The 23,183-nt window shown below is 42.5% G+C and overlaps 1 protein-coding gene and 1 long non-coding RNA gene across 2 annotated transcripts in view; one reads left to right on the forward strand and one right to left on the reverse strand.

Moving 5' to 3' along the window:
• Nucleotides 1–2,008: 2,008 nt before the first annotated feature.
• Nucleotides 2,009–6,070, reverse strand: LOC144297035 (uncharacterized). The gene is made up of 3 exons (XR_013364066.1): nt 5,834–6,070; nt 2,216–2,476; nt 2,009–2,135 (listed from the first exon to the last, which is right to left on the reverse strand). It is a non-coding gene; the product is annotated as an uncharacterized LOC144297035 (long non-coding RNA).
• TMTC1 (transmembrane O-mannosyltransferase targeting cadherins 1) overlaps nt 4,806–23,183 on the forward strand; it is a 269,262-nt gene continuing 250,884 nt past the window's right edge. The window contains exon 1 of the mRNA XM_077870576.1: nt 4,806–5,197. Coding sequence (XP_077726702.1) covers nt 4,914–5,197 — 284 coding nt within the window. The 5' untranslated portion in view covers nt 4,806–4,913. The remainder of the gene's footprint in view (nt 5,198–23,183) is intronic.

The raw sequence follows: 23,183 nt of genomic DNA on the forward strand, positions 1-23,183 counted from the left end.
TTCAAAATTATGATACTAATAATGACCAACCCTATTTCATCTGAGAGTGTGCCAGTCAATTCATATTAGTTCACAAAAACTGATTATTAAATATATAGGAGTTTTGTAAGCTGGTTGTTAAACATAACTGTTATAAAAAATTTAGTTATATAAACATATAGATTCAGTCACAAAGATAATAAATGTTCAAAACTCATCGTGCTGTAATTATTTTACTAGATCTATCAATATGCTCTTGATCCTATCTCTATCTCCTGTATCTGTCTGGTGAGAATTATGTATATTATCCTACTATGCTTCTCTTCTCATCTCCGCATTCAGTGACGTCATGTTGGTAGCATGAAATTGACCATGGTGAGAATATTTACACCATGAAGTTAAACAAATGCTACGAATCAGGACTTTTTCTGAATGCATTTTAATTTTCAGAAGCATTTTTCTGTTGAAGCAACTTGTACTAGAACTGTTAAAGAGTGTTTTATTTATTTATTATTTTATTTATTTATTCATGAGAGACACACAGAGAGAGAGAGGCAGAGTCATAGAGGGAGAAGCAGGCTCCATGCAGGGAATCCAGTGCAGGACTCAATCCCAGGACCCCAGGATCAGGACCTGAGCCAAAGGCCTACGCTCAACCACTGAGCCACCCTGGTGCCCCTGTTAAAGAGTATTTTATAGGCTGTGACATTAGGATAAATTTCTGAGAAATTATTCAAAATATAAATCACAGTACTTCTAGAGCTAATGATTCTGATGGGATAATTTTTCTAAAAAAATTTTAAGTCTTCATACAAATTAGTTTGTTGTAAGCTTGAGTTTAATTTTAAATGTAAATCGATACAGGGTATTTTAGCGGGTTTTCTTCCTGACATTTCCCATAAATTGTGGAGGTTGTACAAGAAAAGAAAAGTGGCTTTTTCATTTGTATATAATTAAAGTGTAAAAATAAAAATATAGGTAATTAAAATTTCATTTGTATGAAAAATACCTTTTTTTCTTTTGTATACAATAATCTTAAAATGTAATGTCTGTTTCTAAGACTGTGGATATTTGCTTTGCAATGCTGCAGCAGCTTTCAAACCAGAGATTCTAAACTCTTTGAAGGAGTCTAGTAAGTACTTGCTATGCTTTATCTTCATGTACACATATATGCTTTTATCTTGTAGTAACTTGCTGACAAAGTTTATTGCCTGAAAGACAGCAAGTGCAGGATCACAGATAATTTTTTTGGATATTCTTTAATTTTAATTCTGGGCAGAATTCACAGAGATACATTCTGGAGACAGGTGTGGAAGCCAGTTTATGGCCATGAGGAACCCTTCCTCTCTCCAGGGGCTGCTGCTTCTGCGACTGTCATTGCTAGCAGCCCGGGGACAGACCTGGGCACAGCCAGTTCTCAGACCACAGGACACCTCAGACTGTCCCACATTTGTCCAGCCTCATGCTGGCCAACTTCTTAAGGTGCATGTTGCCTAGGCCCAGGTGGTAGGATAAGTATAAGTATATTTTAATTTTCTTGTTTTCTTGTTTTCTTGTTTTTTTTCCTTCCTATTTTGCTGTATTTTCTTCAGGAGCATGTAATACTTAAATAACTAAACCACAAACATTTATTTTTATTTTTTTCAAAAATTTATTTTAATGTAAATTATCAATTCCTTTTTTTTGATTCCTGACTCTGTAACACTGCATTTGTTCCTTTATTAAGGGTGTACCTGAACAGGATGTATATTAGGCTGAAAAAGCACAGTGGGCAGTAATTTGAAATTTGTTTTATTAAAATACCTACTTATCCTTGATTTATTTTTAGTTGTGTCCTAATTTCTTTAAGGACTGTGGTCCCTTTTAATTTGCATGAGTGACTTAATCTGTATGACTCTCAGAGAAGCACTTCTGTAATAATTTATGTTTTAAATTGCTCTGAGTGGACAAAAGACGTCTTAGGTAGTATTGCTCTAATTATAAATCCTTTAAAAATAATCAGAGACTAAGCAACAGGAATAAAATCTCATTTCCTTTTGGGCCCCTTTATTAGCCAAGATGAGTGCTTTATACCTTAAGAGAGAAGCAGAGGGGATGATGGACTTGGCATATCAATGTAAACCCATCTCTGACATCACCATTTTTCTACTGTTTTCCTGTAACACAGAACAATATTGAATTAGGAAGTGATGGGACTGCAAAGGAATTGTTTAATTAAAAAAAAAAATTTACTTACTGGTTCATGCTTGAGAGGACTTTTAAGGAATCTCACTATGTTAAAGTGAATCCATCCCAAATTTATCATCCAAACTAAATAGGCTGGAAATGCCGCTGAATGTAGAGGAAAACCTAAGGAAATCTAGCGCAGAAACCTGGAACCCTACTTAGATGTTTCCTTTATCTCTTTCCCTTTACTCCTCCATTGTCTTTTTGGAGTTCAGCTCTCATCCTTCTCCTCTTTTCTCCATTGTCATGGAGAACTCTGATAACTCTGCACCTAAAAAGGAAAAGAACTCATAGAAGAAGGGGATGGGCAGGACTATACTCCTACCTGGGCACTTTAAGGGTAATTGGAGGGAGTAAGGTCTCTGTAAAACTCTATTATTAGTCATTCTTTGGGATTAAGGCATTGTTTCAAGGAAGCCTCTATCGATGATAGGTAAGGATTGATATATATTGGCTTATTAAATCTATCATTTCAGCAAAGGCAATTTCACTGTCTTAGTCAGAAGTCAACTTAGAAAGTTTGACATTGATTGTGTTAACCCCTCACACACACCCCACACAGTCACACTTTGGGCTGCTTTGTTTATCCAGCCCAGTACTTAGCACGTTGTAGCACAAATATACTCTTAATATATTTCTATTAAAGTGAGGGGCAGGCAAAGAGGAAAGGCTGTAGTGTGTTCTGTGGGGAAGATGGTAGATGCAGGTGTGTGTGGGGGCTGGATATTAAAGCTATCATGGGTCAAAAAGTTTTGAGGTAAGGATAAACATCGATGCTTGGCTTTCTCCGTTTCAGTTTGCAAGTCACTGACTTTCAAGTCACCAAAAAGCAAAGTGAAGTGGATGAAATGCATCTTGACCTGGAATACGTTTGTCTTCATTCACTGAGTTTTCAAATGCTCAGATACATCTTAAAATTAAAAAAAAAAAAATTGATGTGCTAAAGAGTCACACAAATGCTCAGTACAAGAACAATTTCTGCCTTTTATTTTACTTAAAAAAAATCAATGAAACCTTTTAAGAATCTTCGAAGGATGGGAATATATGGCAAATTTCGTACTTTAAGTTTTTCTTTGGATGTGTCACGTTCCAGGTAACTTCAATAACACATAGCAATGGAAATTTACGATGGGTCTCAAAGAGTTAACAGACTTTTCGAACCTGGAGAAATTCTAGTAATCATCATTCTGAGATACCTACCTTATTTACATATATAATTAGTATTTTTTTAAAAAGAAAATAACTTTTCAGAAAAATGGGGAGATTGGGGGATTATTTTTCTTTCTTTCTTTCTTTCTTTCTTTCTTTCTTTCTTTCTTTCTTCTTTCTTTCTTTCTTTCTTTCTTTTTTTCCTCCCGCTTTTTTCTTTCTTCTTTCCTTCCTCTTTCCTTCCTTCCTCCTTTCTTTCTTTTTCTTTCTTCTTCCTTCCTTCCTTCTTTCCTCTCTTCCTTCTCCCTTTCTTTCATTTTCTTTCTTTCTTTCTTTCTTTCTTTCTTTCTTTCTTTCTTTCTTTCTTTCTTTCTTTCTTTCTTCTTTCCTCCCTCCTTCTTTTTCTCTTTTCTTTCTTTCTCTTTTTCTTTCTTTCTTTCTTTCTTCTTTCTTTCTTTCTCTCTTTCTTTCTTTCTTTTTCTTTCTTTCTTTCCTCCCTCTCTCCTTTCTTCCCTTCCTTCCTTTCTCCCTCCCTCTTTCTTTCCTTCCTCCGTCTTTCTTTCCTCCCTCCCTCTTTTTCTTTCTTTCTTTCTTTCTTTCTTTCTTTCTTTCTTTCTTCTTTCTTTCTTTCTTTCTTTCTTTCTTTTTCTTTTTCTTTCTTTTCTTTCTTCTCTCTCCCTCTCTCCCCTTATTTCTTTCTCTCTTTCTCTTTCACTCTTTCTTCTTTTTTCCCCAAGTGGTATTGACTTAGCAGGAACAGTTCCAACACGCCCACAGCCCAGGAAATAATAATCAGACCCAAGTGATCCATTTAGGTGGGAAGAAAAAAGTAATTTGCTCAGCATCTCCTGGATCGTCTTAAAAGAGTTTCAAACGAGAAGAAATGTTTCAGGAGCCAGCCCAGGGCGCAGCCCGGACCCCGACCCCGACCCCGACCCCCACCCCGGGCCGTCGGCGAGGTGCGAGCAGAGCAAGGGGCGCCCCCGAAGCCCCCGCGCAGGGCGGGGGGAGACCCCGGGCGGAGCCGGGACGGGGCTTCGGCAGCTCGGGGTCCCCCGCGGCCCCCCCGGACGCCCAGGCTGCAGACTTCCCGGGACGCGGCCGCCACTCTCCTCGGGCGCGCGTGGGGTGCGCACCTGCTCGGCCCGCCCTGCCCCGGCCCGGGGGCGCCCGCGGAGGAGCGGGGCGGGGGGGCGCCAGGCGGGACCCCGGGGCCCCGCGTCCGCCTCCCGGGCGCCCCGCGCCGCGGCCCCGCTCCACCTGCGCGCCGGCCGGGGCGGCCCGGGTCCGGGGATGGCGCGGGGCGGGCGGAGGCGGGAGCGAGCGGGGCATGCGCAGTGGCGCGGAGGAGGCGGTGGCGGCGGCGGCCGCGGGAGGCGGGAGGCGGGGGGCGGGGGGCGGCTGTTTATTTGCGGCGGGGCCAACTCGGCGGCGCAGGCGGCGGCGGAGCGCGGGGCGCCGGCGGCGGTGCAGCGCCGCCGCACCATGCCCGAGCCCCGCTCCGGGGAGGATGCCAGGCGCCCGGGAGCGGCCAGGGCAGCGGTGGCGGCGGCGGCACGATGGTGGTGACCGGCGGGGACCGCGCGCCCTCCCGGCGGCCGGGCTGCGGACTGGCGCGGGTCGGGGCCGCGGCGCTGCTGGCCGGGGCGAGCTGCCTGTGCTACGGCCGCTCGCTGCGGGGCGAGTTCGTGCACGACGACGTGTGGGCGATCGTGAACAACCCCGACGTGCGGCCCGGCGCCCCGCTCCGCTGGAGCATCTTCAGCAACGACTTCTGGGGCAAGGGCATGGCCGAGAACACCAGCCACAAGTCCTACCGGCCGCTCTGCGTCCTCACCTTCAAGTGAGTCGGTCCCCCGCGCTCGGGCCGCCGTTTCTCACCCCCCCCCCCGGCCCCCGGCCCCGGCCCCCGGCCCCCGGCCCCCGGCCCCCGACCCCGCGGCCCGAGCGAGGGGAGAAGTTGCGGGACCGGCTGGAGGGGGGGCGCTCGTCTCTCCTCCTGCGGCCCGTGCGCCTCCGCGCCTCGCTCTGCCGCCGTCCCCGCCGCGCTGCTCGGGGTCCCCGGGCGCCCGGGGCGGCTGGCGGGGCGCGGGCTGCGAGTTGGGATCGACTTTGTCAAGAGTCCGCGCTGCGGGCGGGCCGCGCTCTCGAGCGAGGCCGGGCCGGGGGGAGATGCTCGCGCGCCCCGGGATGCCCCGGGATGCCCCGGGATGCCCCGAGATGCCCGGAGATGCCCGGCCCGGCCAGGCGCGAGCGTGCGGGCGCCGGAGTCCCGGACGCGAGGCTGCGGTGAGGATGCTTCCAAGTTGGGGGTTTCCCGAAGGCTTTAGGGCAGCCTTGCTGGGGGCGAGAGGATGAGCCCCCTGTGGGGTCGCGATCGGGGAGACAGGAGGCGAGAGCCCTGCGCTGCCGGGGCTCCCGGGTTTTGGGGAGGCGGCGCGGAGGGAGCGCATCCTCCCCCCCCCCCCCCCCCACCGACCTGCACCCTTCGGCTGCTCCCCGAGCCTTTCCAGTCTGCAGGTCTGCGGAGGGGCTCGCGATTTCGATTTTAAAAGATGCAAAGCAAAGGATTGCAGAAGCGTGGGATCCTCCGGGGATCCTGGTGTCCCAGTCGAAATAGTTTTTGTTTTACAACCCTCAGAGTCATGATTCAGCATTTCTGGTGTGAATAAAGTGTAAAGGGAACCGAGCGAACGCCAGGTTTTTGTAGGGTGGAGTATTTTCTTGAATTTAAAAGAGGGCTTGCTTCACGCGGAAGAGGAGGAGAGGAGGGGCTTTGCCTGAGCGCGGTCGTCTACACCGCGAGCCTGACTCAACCCCTTGTAATTTGGCTCAGCATTAAAGCTTACAGTGCGCCGGACAGAAACTTGAAATAATATTGGTTCAGTATCATCCGTATTTTAAGCCTTTTGCAGTGGGTGTAATATGAACCCGTCTTTATGGTGATGGTCATTCGAGACGGGATAGGCAGCTTGAAAAGCTCGCCTCTGGCCAGGAGGCCAAGGTTTCTTGACAGGTGGCTGTGATGACTTAGGAAAGGAAACCCTAGCAGTTGGCGGTAATTCATGGCCTTTTGACTTAATTCTTCCATTGAAAATTCAGTGTTTTAAAAGAGGGCGAGGAAATTGCACATTTGACTCTGAAGAGAGTATTTTAGAAACATTTGTCTCTTTGGAAAGTGGTTTTGGTTTTTTTGGCTGAAAGATAACCTCAGCTAATGACGGAGTTTCTCAGTTTTCCAAATGTTTCTTAAAATCTCAGATGGTACAAATATATATGTTCATCTTCTAGATTGATCTGCTTATTCATTTTTAACAGGGAGGGAAGATGGTTCGTTTCAGGTGTGGAAGCTCACAGCATGAGCTGTGCTTGGCTTGTAACAGCCGTGGAGACCAACTGGATGTGAGCATTTTCCATTTTAAAAGGTCAGGGCCAGGGCGCCTGGATGGGTGGCTCAGTCAGTTAAGCGGCTGCCTTCAGCTCAGGTCGTGATCCCAGGATCCTGGGATGGAGCCCCGCATCCACCAGGCTCTCTGCTCCCCCAAGAGCTGCTTCTCCCTCTCCCTCTTTGGCTCCCCCTGCTTGTGAGCTCCTGCTCTCTCTGTCAAATAAATAAATCTTTTTTATTTTAATTTTTAAAGCCAGGGCCAAATGCCTGTGCCCACTTGGTGGAAGGTGGGGAAGATGTTTTCACTTCTTCACTTTCTAAAATGTTTTTTTTTTCATTCATGCTGGAGATGGCAGGGAGAGAAAAGAGAGGAATGGGGAAGGAAGTAGACAATGATGCAAGCATGTTAGCAAGGATTTAGGGTAAGGGGGGAAGGGGGAAGGAGAGTTGCAGGGAGGGGCCAACTGCTCACTGTGTACTCATTGGTTACAAAATGCAGATTGGTGTCTAAAACTATTGCTCTTTGTATATCTTTTTTTTTTTCTCTTTGTATATCTTATCTCACTGGCTATGTAAGATAAATGTAGGATAATTTTTTTTTTTTTTGAGCGGATTGAGTTGCAAATCTAGAGAGCAACACTAATTGGAAAGGGGGAGATATCTCTTCAGAAAGAAAAAGCTCATGTTTCTGGGTTCACAGGTGTGGATTAAAATAAGACCCGGAAGCTTTCTCCACACTGGGTCTTCTTGTGCAGCAGCATGAAGAGGGGCACGTATAAGGGACGGCACTGATGTTAGACCCACACAACTCTAAAGATGTTGCAAGGAAGGACAGAAAACCACGTTTAGTAACTACTCAGTGTGAACCAAACATTGGCCTAGGCACCTTACATAGAATAGTCATTATGATTTTTACTTTAGGTAGTTTAGGTAGTTTAGGTAGAAAATAAAGTTAAAGTAGCCTTTTAAATATATATACACACTTCTAAGTATATCTTAAGTTAGGCTTGTTTGAATAAAAAAGTCTGAGAATTTAGGGATCCCTGGGTGGCTCAGCGGTTTAGCACTGCCTTTGGCCCAGGGTGTGATCCTGGAGACCCGGGATCGAGTCCCACATCGGGCTCCCTGCATGGAGCCTGCTTCTCCCTCTGCCTGTGTCTCTGCCTCTCTCTCTCTCTCTCTCTGTGTCTCTCATGAATAAATAAATAAAATCTTAAAAATAAATCTGAGAATTCAAGATCATTTTAAATTATTTTTTTTGTGGTAAGAACACTTAACATGAGATTTGCCACTTAAAAATCTTAAGAGCACAATAAAAGATTATTAACTGCAGGCAAAATGTTGTACAGCAGCAGATCTGTGGCGCTCATTCCTCTTGTGTAATTGGAACCATATACCTGCTGGACAGCAACGCTCTGGGCTCCCCTTCCCCCTGCCCTTGACAGCTGTCATTCTACTCTCTGTTTCTATGAATTTGACTATATTAGATACGTTATCTAAATATAATCATGCAGTATTTGTCCTGTGACTGGCTTATTTCACTTAGCATAATGTCCTCTACCTCCATCCATGTTGTATATGACAGGATTTCCTTTTTTAAGGCTGAATAATACTTCGTTGTATGTATATGCTGCTTTTTAAAATCCCTTCATCTGATCATAGACAGTTAGGTTGTGTTCATGTCTTAGTTACTGTGAATATTGCTGCAGTGAACTTGGCAGTGCATATATCTCTTCAAGATCCTGATTTCAATTGTTTTGGATTGATAACCAGAAGTAGGATTGCTGGATTATAAGGTAATTGTATTTTTAACTTTTTGAGGAATCGCCATACTGTTCTCCATAGAGGCTGTACTTTTTACATCCCCACGGATAGTGTCTAATGATTCTGGTTTTTCACATCCTTGCCAACACTTGTTATTATCATTATTATTTTCCATAAAAAACAGCTTAATTGGTGTGACAGAGGTGATAACTCATTGAGGTTTTGCTTTGCATTTCTCTGGTGATTAGTGATGTTAAGCATCTTTTCATGTGCCTATTGGCCATTTGTATGTCTCTCTTTTTTTTAAAAGTATAATTGACATACAGTATCCTGTTAGTTTCAGATGTATACCATAGTGATTTGGTGTTTTTATAAATTATAAAATGGTTCCCACTATAAGTCTAGTTACCATCTGTCACTATAAAAATTTGTTACAATATGATTGACTATATTCCCTAGGCTGTACATTACATCTCCATGATTTACTTATTTTATAACTGGAAGTTTGTACTTAATGCCTTTCACCTATTTTGCTCACTCTACCCCCACCCCCTGGAACTAATTACCAATTATTCATTTCCTGTATCTGAGTCAGTTTCTGTTTTGTTCTGTTTGGTTGTTTTGTTTTTTAAATTCCACATATAAATGAAGTCATATGGTATTCATCTTTCTCTGACTTCTTTCACTTAGCATAATACTAAGTCCATAATACTAAGTCTCTAGGTCCATCCATGTTGTCACAAATGGCAAGATTTCATTCCTTTTGATGGCTGAGTCTTTATTGGAGAAATGTCTGTTCAAGTCCTTTGCCCATTTTTTCATCTTTTTTTTTTTTTTTTTTACCTTGAGTTGTAGGAGTTTCATGTGTATTTTGGATATTAGTAACACATCACATACAGGCTTTGCAAATATTTTCTTCTATTCCATAGGTTGCCTTTTCACTCTGTTGATTACTTCCTTTGCTGTGCAGAGGTTTTTAGTTTGATGTTGTCTCAGTTACCCAATTTTATTTTTATTGTTTGTACTCTTGGTGTCATATTTTAAAAAATCATTGCTAAGTCTAACTTCATAAAGTTTTTCACCTGCTTTTCTTTTTTCTTTTCCATTTTTTTAAAAAAAGATTTTATTTAAATATTTATTTGACAGAGAGAGAGAGCACAAGCAGAGGGAGTAGCAGGCAGAGGGAGAGGGAGAAGTAGGCTCGCTGAGCAGGGAGCCCATGTGGCTCTATCCCTGGACCATGACTTGAGCCGAAGTGATGCTTGCCTGACTGAGCTACTCAGGCGCCCCTCCCCTGTTTTTCTTCTGGAAGTTTTACAGTTTCAGGCCTTACATTTAAATCATTATCATTTTAAGTAGATTTTTGTATACAGTGTAAGGTAAGGGTCCAGGTTAATTCTTTTGTATGTGGTTATTTTCCCAAACTGTTGAGACCATCTTTTCCCTGTTGTGTATACTTGGCCTTCATGTTGAAGATCATTTGACCATACATGTGTAGGGAAATTTCTGGCCTCTCTATTCTTTCCCATTGGTTAGTATGTTTCTTTTTATTCTAGTGCCATAGTGTTTTAATCACTATAGCTTTGCAATATAGTTTGAAATCAGGAAGTGTGATGCTTGCAGCTTTGTTCTTTCTCAAAATGGCTTTGTATATTTAGAGTTTTTGGTAGATTCAAATGAATTTTATGATTTTTTTCTATTTCAGTAAAAAAGAGTAATTGAGATATTGATAACGAATACAAGACTCTATAGATGTCTTTGAATAGTACATTTTAATAATAGTAAGTCTTCTGATCCATAAACTTGGGATGTCTTTTTATTTGTGTCTTCTTTAATTTCTTTTGTCAGTGATTTATAGTTTTATTTTATTTTTTTATTTTATTTATTATTATTATTTTTTAAATTTTTATTTATTTATGATAGTCACACACACAGAGAGAGAGAGAGGCAGAGACACAGGCAGAGGGAGAAGCAGGCTCCATGCACTGGGAGCCCGACGTGGGATTCGATCCCGGGTCTCCAGGATCGCGCCCTGGGCCAAAGGCAGGCACCAAACCGCTGCACCACCCAGGGATCCCGATTTATAGTTTTAATTATACACCTCTTTGGTTAAGTTTATTCCTAAGTATTTTATTCTTTTTGATGCTATTGTAAATGGGATTGTTTTCTTAATTTTGGATAGTTTATTATTAGTGTACAGAAATGCAACTGAGGGACACCTGGGTGGCGCAGCAGTTGGGCATCGGTCTTCAGCTCAGGGCGTGATCCTGGAGTCCCCGGATCGAGTCCCGCATCAGGCTCCCTGCATGGAGCCTGCTTCTCCCTCTGCCTGTGTCTCTGCCTCTCTCTGTGTCTCTCATAAATAAATAAATAAAATATTTTAAGAAATGCAGCTGATTTTTTTATTGAAATATAGTTGATACATTTGCAGCTGGTTTTTGTGTATTGATTTGTATCATGTAACTTTACTGAATTTGAATATACTAACAGGTTTTTTTTTTTTTTTTTGAAGTCTTTAGGGTCCTCTAACATAAAAGAGCAGTGTCATCTGCAAACAGATGCTTTTATTTCTTTTTTTCAATGTAAATGCCTTTTATTTTTTGACTTGGCTGATTGCCCTGGGTCGGACTTCCAGTACTAAGCTGAATAGAAGTGCAAGAGTGGGCATTCTTTTCTTCTTGACTTAGGGAAAAAGCTTTCAGTTTTTCACCATTGAGTATAATGTTAATTGTGGGCTTTTCGTGTGGGTTCTTTATTATGTTGAGGTAAATTCTTTCTAAACCTAGTTTTTGAGTTTTTACCGCGAAGGATATTGTCAGATGCTTCTCTTGCATCCTAGACATGATCGTGTAATTTTTACCTTCCATTTAGTTCATGTAGCATATAACATTAGGTAAATCGTGCATGTTGAACCATTCTTGAGTTCCAGGGATAAAACCCAGTTGGTTATGGTGGATGTTCCTTTAGTATATGGTGGGTGCTCCTTTAACATACTGTTGAGTTCAGTTTGCTAGTATTTTGTTGAGGACTTTTGCATCTGTGTTTATCATGAATGTTGGCCTGTAGTTTTCTTTTTATATAGTGTCTTTGGCACTAAAAAAAAAAAAAAGCCCTTTTCATTGTGAGATAACTGTACATTTCCATGCAGTTATAAATGATAATATAGAGATTTTCCTCCAATGTTAAAGCTTTTCATAAGTATAGTATAATATCACAACCAGGAAGTTGACATTAATACAATCCACAGCATTTACTTAGATTTTACTTTTTACATGTATTCTTTTTATTTTTGTTAAGTGTGTATTTAGTTCTATGCAGATGTCACATGTAGATTTACAAGGTTACCATCACAGTCAAGACACGGAACAGTTTCATCACAAGGATCCTTCCTGCTTCTTTAACATTGTTATAAACAATGTTAATTCATAACAACCCCTTAATCTGTACCACCCCACTCTGCTTCATAATCACCACTAACCTGTTCTCCATGTTGAAAAATAATTTCATCATTTTGAGAGTGCTATATGTGGAATCACATGGTATGTAACCTATTGAGATTGGCTTTCTTTTATTTAGCACTCTGGAGTTTATTCAGATTTGTTGCATATCTGCATATTCAGATTTGTTGCATAGTTCATTTCTTCTATTGCTGAGTAGTATTCCGTCGTGTGGGTAGCCCAGGGTTGTCCTTCACCTGTTCAAGGACATCTGAGTTGTTTCCAGTTTTGGGCTATTACAAACAAAAATGCTATAAACATTCATTTATAGGTTTTTATGTAAACATAAGTTTTATTTCTTGGGGATAAATGTCCAGGATTGCAATTGCTGGGTCACATGGTGGTTGTGTATTTAGTTTTTTTTAAGAAAGTGATAGTTTTCCAGAGCTTTTCATACCATGTATGAGTAATTTAGTTATTTTGCTTCCTCGCCAGCATTTGATATTGTCACTGTCTTTTATTATAGCCATTCTGATAGGTGTACAGTGATATCTCATTGTGATTTTAATTTGCATTTCCCTAATGGCTGATGGTGTTAAATATACTCATGTGCTTATCTGCCCTGTGTGTATCATCTTTGCTAAAATGTCTCTTTGTATCTCTTGTCCATTTCCTAAGTAGAGTTTTATTTTAATTTTTAATTTTTATTTTTTGTGTTGAACTTTGAGATTTCTTTATATATTGTGGGTGTACAAGTCCTTTGTCAGCTATGTAATTGGCACATATTTTCTCCTGTTCTGTAGCTTGTCTTTCCCAGGGCAAAACTCATACCTAGGTTGTTTGTTTTTAAACAATTTATTTATGTATTTGAAAGAGAGAGAGATTGAGAGCAAGAACCAGGTGCACATGAGTGGGAGAATGGGCAGGGGGAGAGAATCTGCAAGCAGACTCCCCCCTGAGTGTGGAGTCCCACAAGGGCTTGATCCCATGACCCATGAGATCATGATCCAAACCCAAATCAAGAATCTGATGCTTAACCAGCCGAGCCACTCAGGCGCTCAAACCTAATTTTTAGGAGCACCTGGGTGGCTCAGTGATTGAGCATCTGCCTTTGCGTCATGTCCTGAGCCTGGGGTCTTGGGATCAGGTCCCTCATCGGGCTGCCCATGGGGAACCTGCTTCTCCCTCTGCCTATCTCTCTTCCTCTGTCTCTGTGTCTCTCATGAATAAATAAATACAATCTTTAAAAAAAAACCAAACAAACCAAAAAACCTAGTTTTTATTAAAATAGTTTATTATCTTTGATTCAATGAATGTCACACATACTGAGAGCTAGAAATTACCTTAAGAGGGATCCCTGGGTGGCTGAGCAGTTTAGTGCCTGCCTTTGACCCAGGGCATGATCCTAGAGTCCTGGGCTCGAGTCCCATGTCAGGCTCCTGGCATGGAGCCTGCTCCTCCCTCTGCCTGTGTCTCTGCCTCTCTCTCTCTCTCTCTCTCTCTCTCTCTCTCGGTCTATCATGAATAAATAAATAAAATCTTAAAAAAAAAGAGAAGAAAGAAATTACCTTAAGAAAGAACAATAAATAAACACAGTAATAAATAAAGCTGTGTAATGCTCGTTACTATAAAGGTACTTGCATGTATGGAAAGCTATTAATCACAGTTTTTCTCAAGGAAGAAATCTGCTGAAATCGGAATGAGGGAATGGATTTTTAATCTTTTGAAAAATAAATAAATAATTTATAAATTAAAATATTTATTTATAAAATATGTGTTTTATAAATAAAATATCTATCAAATATGTGTTTTATAAATAAAATATTCATCAAATAAATTGATGAACTTATTCAAATATTTATTTGTCTTTTTTTTATTTATTTTTTATTGGTGTTCAATTTACTAACATACAGAATAACCCCCAGTGCCCGTCACGCATTCACTCCCACCCCCTCAAATATTTGAATTAAAATTATTCAAATATTTATTTGATAAATATTTTATTTTTATTTTATTTATTTATTTATTTATTTATTTATTTATTTATTTATTTATTTATTTATTTATTTATGGAATGGATTTTTAGAGTGCCTACTCTACCAGCTTGCGGGGCAGGGTGCAAAGGGACAGGAAGGCAGTTTTCAAACATCTGGTGGCTTTGTGCTATGTCAGTGCAACGAAATTGAAACTTTGTTTTTTTGGCAACCGTTTCCCTGCATCGCCCTAGGTTGTGCGCTAGAGATTCCTTGGAGCTCTGGGAAGTGAAAGTGAAGCGACCCTGTTGGTGGGGGGTCGGGGGTCGGGGGCCGCGTGGGTGGGTGCGGTCCCAGGCCTGCGGGCCGCCGGCGCAGGTGTGCGCGCGCCTGGAGCTGGCTGGGCGGCCCCCCCGGAACTCTCCAGATCGCGGTGCTGCAGCAACTTGGAACCTGGTGCAGGTGTGAGCGCAGCCCTGGAGGGAGGAGCGTCGTCAGCCTGTTTGCGGTCGCTGGCGTCGGTCGTGAAAGTTGGAGCCTGAGCGGCTGTGGGCAGCAGCAGTACATCCCGGTTCCCCCTCGCGGCTTCGGGCTCTTGCTGCCCCTCCCCGGCGCTCAGCCCTGCATCCTCCCTCCCAGCGCCTGCCCGGCCCAGGCCTCTGACCCAGACGGCCCGGCCCGCAGCTGCAGCTTGGCCAGCTTGGCCGTGAAAGGGCAGGCCTCCGCCCCAAACCCCTCCTGCTGGGTCATCCCTGGGGGTTCCGCTTCTCCGGCGGCACTTTAACTGATCTAAGCGGTCATCTCTGTGTTCCTTGAAGTGAATCTAGAATTCTAATGAATTTCTGTTCCTAAGTCAAATCTTCTATTCGGTCTTTCCGTAAGATCATTTCCGAGGGCACACAGGAATATTTTTGGACCATTGTAGAGCAGAATCAGAACATCTGGGGAAACTTAATCTGCAGCAGTAACCTTTTTTTTTTTTTTTTTTCTTTTTCTTTTTTTGCTTCTTTATCCTCCATCGGCCATGACCTGTTTTTTAACTCCGGAATCAGGACATTAAACACATTAAACATGTTAAGTCACTCTGTAGACACTTAATTGACACAGAACCAAGACCCATGATGCCCATAACCCTCACCATGACAAATGGCCTTGATTGATTTTAAAGGATGTTGAGCTTTTGAATTTTATTTCCACTCCATCCCTTTCCTCTTGAGAAGAAGCTCCTGCTGGATCGTTAGCAGTGCCATTCCACATCAGGAAGCAAGGAGAAGCTTCCTTCAACAAGAAAAAAAAGCAGGTTTTTTTTTTTTTTTTTTCCAAGGTAAAGATGGGAAACTAGGGCAAATTAAAGGACCTTAAGCTCTTGGTTCTCATTCCATGTTTAGGCTACTAGATCATAGTAGTCTACCAGTTTGCTATAAAGGTTTGTCTTACTGAAGGCTTCTGATGGTGATATAAACCATAGGAGTGAAAGTGGGTGGTTTCAAATGTCAGAGTTAAAAAATAGAATATCTTAATATGTGCAGCTGTAAGGATTTGCAACATTTTAATGCTTGGATCTGGAGAAGGTTTTTTTTTTTTTTTTTTTTTTTTTTTTTTTTTGCAGCAGTTTGCATCTTTTAGTCACAGATGAAAAGCCAACCATGAAAATCGGCTCTAGCCTCTGTGCCCAAAACCTAAAAGAAATGGTAGTGTGTTCATTTTGGTTCTATTCCTTTTGATTTGTCCCTCTTTGGAACTCATTTTGAGATAGTCTATTGCAGCAGAGCTGATAGGTTTGCGTTCTACGTCTATGATGGAAACACATGGAGATTGTTTGGCTAGATTGTCTAGGGTGTTCAATGATAGATATAGCCAAGGAAAAATATGATTGGAGGCAATAAAGATTTTATAGAGAAAAATGAAGAAATGGCCTCTGAAAATTGCATGCCAAATTCAGGTTTATCTTAGAAACCCCAAAAGGAGGAGGTTAAGATTGTTGTCCCTTAGCATATGCCTTAGATGTGAAATGGGCTTTAGACCGCAGTCTGGCAGTGTAGGAAGGATGGAAAATGAGAGGAATGTATTTTTGAATTATGAGGATTTTTATAGGTGAATCTCTGAGTGAAGGCTTGGAAAACACTTTTGGAAGCAATCTTTTTTTTTTTTTTTTTTTTTTTAAATCAACACATGTCTTTTCTGTCTTCCTTTGGAGCTACAAGTCATGTTTTTCCTAACTTTGAATATGTAGTCATTCCACTTAAAAAGACAGGGACGAGGGGAGGAATGCTTGGTCATGCCAGAGCAATGGCACTGTTGCTTTTCCAAATGAGAAGAAATGGCGTCTGTTCTACAAGACCCAATTGATCTGACCCCTGGCCACCCCTCTGACCTCTAGTCCATCAATCTGCACCTCCTTCTACCTCTGCTAGCATTATACAGTCCTGTGCCCAATAGGCCACACCTGCTGCCTGGGACCCTTGCACTTTGCACTTCCTGGAATACTCTTACCCTAGACCTGTACAGTCTTTGCTCTCTCGCCACCTTCAATCTCTGCTCAAATGTCACTTCCTCCTTGACACCTTCCCTGGCTTCCAATTCAAAATGGCAAACTCTCCTCTGTTTCATCCTCATTCTCTCACTCTCTGTTCTCTTTCTTTGCCTTAGCTCTCTGGCAACATGGATTTATTGTTGGTTTTTATCTTCTCTCACTACTGTGAAAGCTCCATCAGGTGTATCCTTAGCACCTAGAACAGTGTCTGGCATGCAAAGTAGGGGCTTCATAAATGACTGTTGAAAGAGTGAATGAATTAATCATTTTTGTGAATGCTTAACTTTTTCAGGTAAATATTTAGGCAGAGCTACACTTTTATAATATAAACAAAAAAAGTCTGCTTATTTCTTGGTTTATTTACCTTTATTCTTCTGTCAGAGAAAAGTGGAGGCAGGTAAAGAATTTCCTGGACAGGGATCCCTGGGTGGCTCAGCAGTTTAACGCCTGCCTTCCGCCTGCGGTGTGATCCTGGAGTCCTAGGATCCAGTCCCACATTCTCCCTCTGCCTGTGTCTCTGTCTGTCTCTCTCTGCCTCTCTCTCTCTCTCTCTTTCTCTGTGTCTTTCATGAATAAATAAATAAATAAAAATCTTTTAAAAAAACACAAACGCTTGGAATTTCCTGACTGATGGGAGTGTCTCTGTGGCTCACAGTGGGTCCCAAAATCACACTTGAGTTTATGCTAAGGAAGAGGTAACTCATAGTGGGCCTCCTGATACTTTCAGAAAGTGGGCTGGCTATGCTGGAAAGACCAAAGCATGTGTGATTAGAGAGATGGGACTTTGAGCTACATACCAGCTCTACTTTCCTTTTTTTTTTTTTTTAAGATTTTATTTATTTACTCATAGAGACACACACAGAGAGAGAGAGAGAGAGAGAGAGAGAGAGAGAGGCAGAGACAGGGAGAAGCAGGCTCCATGCGGGGAGCCCAACATGGGACTCGATCCCGGGTCTCCCGGATCACACCCTGGGCTGCAGGCGGTGCTAAACTGCTGCACCACTGGGGCTGCCCTAGCCCTACTTTCCAACTTCCAGGCAGGGTAAGTGGTGCTGGAGTTGGAGTTCAGTCACATAGCCCATGATTGAATCAATCAACCTAAGTAATGAAACCTCAGTTAAAAACTTGACATTGAAGCTTGGTTGGGTTTCTCTGATTGGTAATCCTACATCATTGTGCTGAGGGGGTGTTGTGTCCTGAAGACATAAGAAGTTTGTGTTTGGAACCCTTCCAGACCTATCTCTATGAGTCTTTTCTTTTGACTGGTTTTGATTTATATCCTTTATAATAAAACTGAAATTGTAAGTATATGCTTTCTTGAATTCTTTGAGTCATTCTTGGAAATTATCAAACCTAAAAGAATTATGGGAGCCCCCAAATATGTGGCCAGTTGGTCAGCAGTGCAGGTAGCCTGGGGACCATTGAACTTGCAGCTAGTGTCTGAAGGGAGTGGGATCCGATGCGGCAGGACTTTCCCTCACCTGAACTCTGAGTAGTCACTGTTAGAAATTGTGTTGCCTCTAAGAACTTTACCAAACACTTACCTTTATTTTTTTATTTTTAAAGATTTTATTTATTTATTCATGAGAGACACAGAGAGAGAGAGAGGCAGAAGCACAGGCAGAGGGAGAAGCAGTCTCCATGTAAGGAGCCCGACGTGGGACTCGATCCTAGGACTCCAGGATCACGCCCTGGGCCGAATGAAGGCAGACGCTCAACCACTGACACACCCAGGGACCCCAACACTTACCTTTAAACAAAAACACATTTGCTAAAAATTGACAACTCAATTGTAGCTATAACACTATATATTATATTTGATGTTGATCTGTTAATTTTTATTATTTGCTGACTCTGCTTTTGACGATTTTTTTCTGGGACTTGCTGTCTTCTAGATAGGGTGACAGATCTTGTCTTCAATTTCCCCACTGTTTCTTTGATGCAGTTGCTACTCTGAGCATTTATGTGACAATAGTGACAGTAACTGCCCCCTGAATGGATGGGCGCTTCTCCTGACAAGCTCCTCTTCCCTTGTTCCCTCCCCGTAGCTTCCTCGTAGCCAGGTGAGAATGGGATGCCTGGAACATTCATGCCCAAACCATGGATTTTGTTTGTGTCTCAGAGCACCAGCCTCCCTTCTGCACTGTTGTTTGCATCAGTGCTTGCAAATCACATCCTTTGGTTCTTTGATACATTAAGTGATGATGATTTGCTGATTTATTCCTGATACTAGAGGGAATGCAGAAGAAGAGCAACTGAAATGATTAAGGGCCAAAGGGATTCTCCTTAGAGGAAAACGAGAAAAACCAGATGTTGTTATTTATTGGTTGAATGATCTAAGAAGACTATGGAAAGCACTTACAAGCATTTGAGAGCTGAGTGGATGGCAAGAGATGGGGAAGAAGAAAAATGAAAGGCAGTAGAGGAAGGCAGGAGAATGTACTGTGTTCAGTTGTGGGCTGTGGAAACTCACAAGGAAAGTGTTGGAGAACCCATTATTGGGGACAGGGGAAACAGATGATAAAGGGGGCTACATTTTATTTTTTCTTTCCTCTGGTTTATAATTCTTATTGGCAAAGAATGTATGTTGTGTCATTGCTGAGAAAATTGAATTTTCCTGGTAAGCGTGGCAAATGTACGTAGCCTTCCTTTAAGCTCTGCGACGCGTGTCTCATTGTTCTGAGTATCACCTGGTTCGAATCACTGGGTTTCTTGGGATAGATCTCTGGGTCCCATTTCAGATTTACTGACTTGGGATATCTTGGGGAGGGATGAAGGAATTAGCAATTGTAGCTAGCTCACCAGGGGATTCAGAATCCTGGGAACCACTGGGACTCAATGGGAGCATATGTTACGTGAGGTTGAGATGCCAAATATCTCTGGTGTGATATAGAAGAAAGAATCCAAAAGCTCGTTGGAATAGGAATGTTGCATGTGATAAATGCCGCCTGCCCACACCTTCCTCCTACCACTCTACTACATTTCCTGAGAGGGCCAGAGGATTTTCCCTTCGCTGAGGCATTGAGAAATACATTAATGAGGGAGCACGTGCACCTCTTTGCCTTGGCTCTTTCTGTAGGCAAGTGTGATGTGGGTGATGCTGCGAATGAGGTGGGCTTTCTGATTTCAGTGGGGGTGATGGGATCCTGGAGAACCAGATGCCAGGTGGCAGAGCTTAGCTGCCAAAGACAAGGTGAGTGCGTTTACCATGATAGGCAGCAGGGATGTAGTGATAATCAGAGTGTTGCGACCCCCTGGGAAGGATCACTGGTGGTGGCTAATTAATCACATTGTCCCCAGGAATGAAGTCGATGTGCAGCCCTCTTAAATGTTGCTTCATCTATATACCAGGAAAACTCCAGGTTCAGGGCCAAAAACCAGACTTGAGTCCACACAGGGGAGAATCATGACCTGTTATGCAGGTTCCAGACCTCTCTGCCAGTTTATTGAGGTAGAGCTGTTTGACTGGAGTGGAGTTGGGGTCCCCTGGAGGAAGGATCCTAGTATATTCCATAGTAGAAGTTTCTTCCAAGGATAAAGACTGTTTTTGTTCTTTTAAAAACAGAATTATTTTCCAAAGGAGAAAATTAAGAGTAAGGGGCTTTATCTAGAGCTCCAGGCTATGCGAGCCAGAGGGGCAGCTAATGGCTTTCTCCTCCTCCTCTGACTTTTTGGTGCTAAATTGTGTGACCCTGTGACCTTTTCTGGAAACCTGTGCCTTCTGATTGCTGTGAGCTCATTATAGCCTCACCTTTCTGGGCAGTTTTACAGGGAGGCAGAGGAGCTCAGATGGAGGAGGTGTATTTACATTCATATTTGCCAAAGTCTGGAAGTCAGGCATGACCATTCAGATTTTTTTTTTTTTTTTAAGATTTTATTTATTTGTTAGAACAGGCATCGGTCGGGCAGGGGCAGAGGCAGAGGGAGAAGTACTCTCCCCACTAAGTGGGGAGCCTGATGTGGGGCTTAGTCCTAGGACCCTGGAATCAGGACCTGAGCTAAAGGCAGATGCCTAATTGACTGAGCCACCCACGTGCCCTTATTCAGATTTTTTTCTGGAAGAAAACAATTTCCTACTGTTCAGTTTAGCTTTAAATTAGAAATGAAGGCTAAATCAAATAAAATTAGAGATTCTTATTGTTGAAAGGGAAATATGATCTTTTCACCTTCCAACTTGAGTTTATTTGCTCATTCAGTAAACTTTCATTTCGAATCTACTGTGTGCTAAGTGAGATGGATGAGAAAAAGAAATTAATTTTTTACAATGTATGAAAAAATGCTTATAATTTTTGAGGATTATAGTAGAAGAGTTTTTAAAAACTGAGGAAATGAAATAATGGAGTACCTTCAGGGTGACATGGAACCTGAGAGACCATTCTTCTTAGGTGGTATTTTGGGTGGGCTGTTTTCCATGCCTCTACGTGGACAATTCTGGTTATCCAAACACTAATTCTAGTCTTAAAACACTACTTTCTTTGAGCTGAAGTCTGTTTCCTGGTAAGTTGGCTTGTATTGTGGCACATTGTGAGTACTCGTGCCATCTAAATGGGCACACATTTCCATGTAACCGTGTAGGCCCAGAATTGCCAGGTCTTCTAATATTTCAAGAGAAGCTGGAAATTTTTATATGAAATCATCTGTTTTAAAAGTGTTGGTAAATTTAAGGAAGAAAGAAGAGGCATCGAGGTGAAACAAAATAATTTGCATGCTAAACTTGGCCTGTGGGCAGTCTCTTTGCAACATGTTTATGGACTGGATCTTCCTTTCCACTCTGAGAGCTACTTGAGTAAGTGCATTGCTTCACTCATTCATTCATTTATATGCATCCATCCATTTATCCACTTAATCTTGGCAAGTGTGAACCAGGCATTGCGCTGGACATAGCCATCGTATGGCAAAGATCCTTTCCCTTGGAGAATTTGGCATCATTTCTGTCATCTTTCTCAAGGCTGAGCATTCATTTCCTGAAGCCTGCTTTCCTGAGGCATCTTTTTTTTTTTTAAGATTGTATATATTATTTATTTATTTATTTATTTATTCATTTATTTATTATTTTTAAAAAAGATATTTATTTATTCATGAGAGACACAGAGAGAGAGGCAGAGACATAGGCAGAGGGAGAGAAGTAGGCTCCCTGTAGGGAGCCTGACATGGGACTCGATCCTGGGACTCCAGGATCATGCCCTGGGCTGAAGGCAAGCGCTCAACCACTGAGCCACCCGGGCATCCCAAGATTTTATTTATTTATGTGAGAGAGAGGAGAGAGACAGATAGCGATAAGAGGGCACAAGTGAGGAGAAGAGGGAGAAGCAGGCTCCCCACTGAGCAGGGACCTGACCCAATGGCAGATGCTCAACTGACTGAGCCATCCAGGGCAGCCCCCAAGGCCCAGTGGTTTAGTGCCGCCTGCAGCCCAGGGTGTGATCCTGGGGGCCTGGGATTCGAGTCCCACATCGGGCTCCCTGTGAGGAGCCTGCTTCTCCCTCTGCCTATGTCTCTGCCTCTCTCTCTGTGTCTGTGTCTCTCATGAATAAATAAATAAAATCTAAAAAAAAAACAAAACAAAAGTGATTGAGCCATCCAGGCACCCCCCTGAGACATGAGACTCCCCATCCTTCCAGCATCCTGAAGCTCTCTTATGAAGATGCCCCAGCAACCTAGAGGGGCTGCTGTCCCACTCTGGATTCCACCTACCTTCTGTCTCAGGCACACAGGCAGGATCTCTTTCCTATCTGTGCTCCTGGTAGAGTCTCCCATTGATTGATTTCTTTCTCTAATTATTTATCTGTTTAGTGTCCCTTTCTACTACTATGCTGTTAACTCTTTGGTAGCTGGTGCCATGTCTTCTCTTTGTATCTCTGGGCCCTACATAACATATAGTAGACATATAGTAGATACTCAAATTTAATGAAATTATTATTTAGTGAAATTGAAATGAAAATTATTCTGACTTGTGCAGTTCTTTTATGCAGTTTGGTCTGATAGCCAAGACACGATAACTCTTTGAATTTAGAGTAAATTAACAGCCGTTGGGCAATACTATGTGTATCGTTTTAGTCTGGATTGCAAGTGTTTTGTTCTCTTTTATGTCCATGTGTGAGACTTTACTCTTACCCATATTCTACCTGTAAGAATTAATTAATATCAAGCTCTTTGTGAATCTGAGTCTCTAAGACTAAGAATTAATTAACAGTATTAAGCACTTACACATTTGTGAATCTTAGTCTCCTTAGTACAATGGACCCTCCTTCACAGATAAAGGTTTTCTGCAAGCTTGTTTAGCATACACAATAGATCTTGCTGAGTTTTTGATAGAAATATTGGACAGACCAGAGATAATGTCAGAATCTTGTGACTTACACTGAAGGTCTCCATCTAAGGAGACACTGGTTATTATTTACCACTCTTTGTGTTTGCTACAGATCCATCTTGTATCTTGTACAAAAGGAGTTTCTTAAATATTTTGATAAATGCCTTTGTTAAAATAAAGATGTATGGGACGCCTGGGTGGCTCAGCGGTTGAGCACCTGCCTTCAGCCTGGGGCGTGATCCTGAAGTCCCGGGATCGAGTCCCGCATCAGGCTCCCTGCGGGAAGCCTGCTTCTCCCTCTGCCTGTGTCTCTGCCTCTGTCTCTCAGTGTCTCTCATGAATAAATAAATAAAATCTTTAAAAAAAATAAAGATGTGATGTGTCTGTCACACTCCCTGTTATATTAAAATGGCAGTTTAATCGG

This window comes from Canis aureus, chromosome 25, assembly GCF_053574225.1.
Source record: "Canis aureus isolate CA01 chromosome 25, VMU_Caureus_v.1.0, whole genome shotgun sequence".
Taxonomy (NCBI): domain Eukaryota; kingdom Metazoa; phylum Chordata; class Mammalia; order Carnivora; family Canidae; genus Canis; species Canis aureus.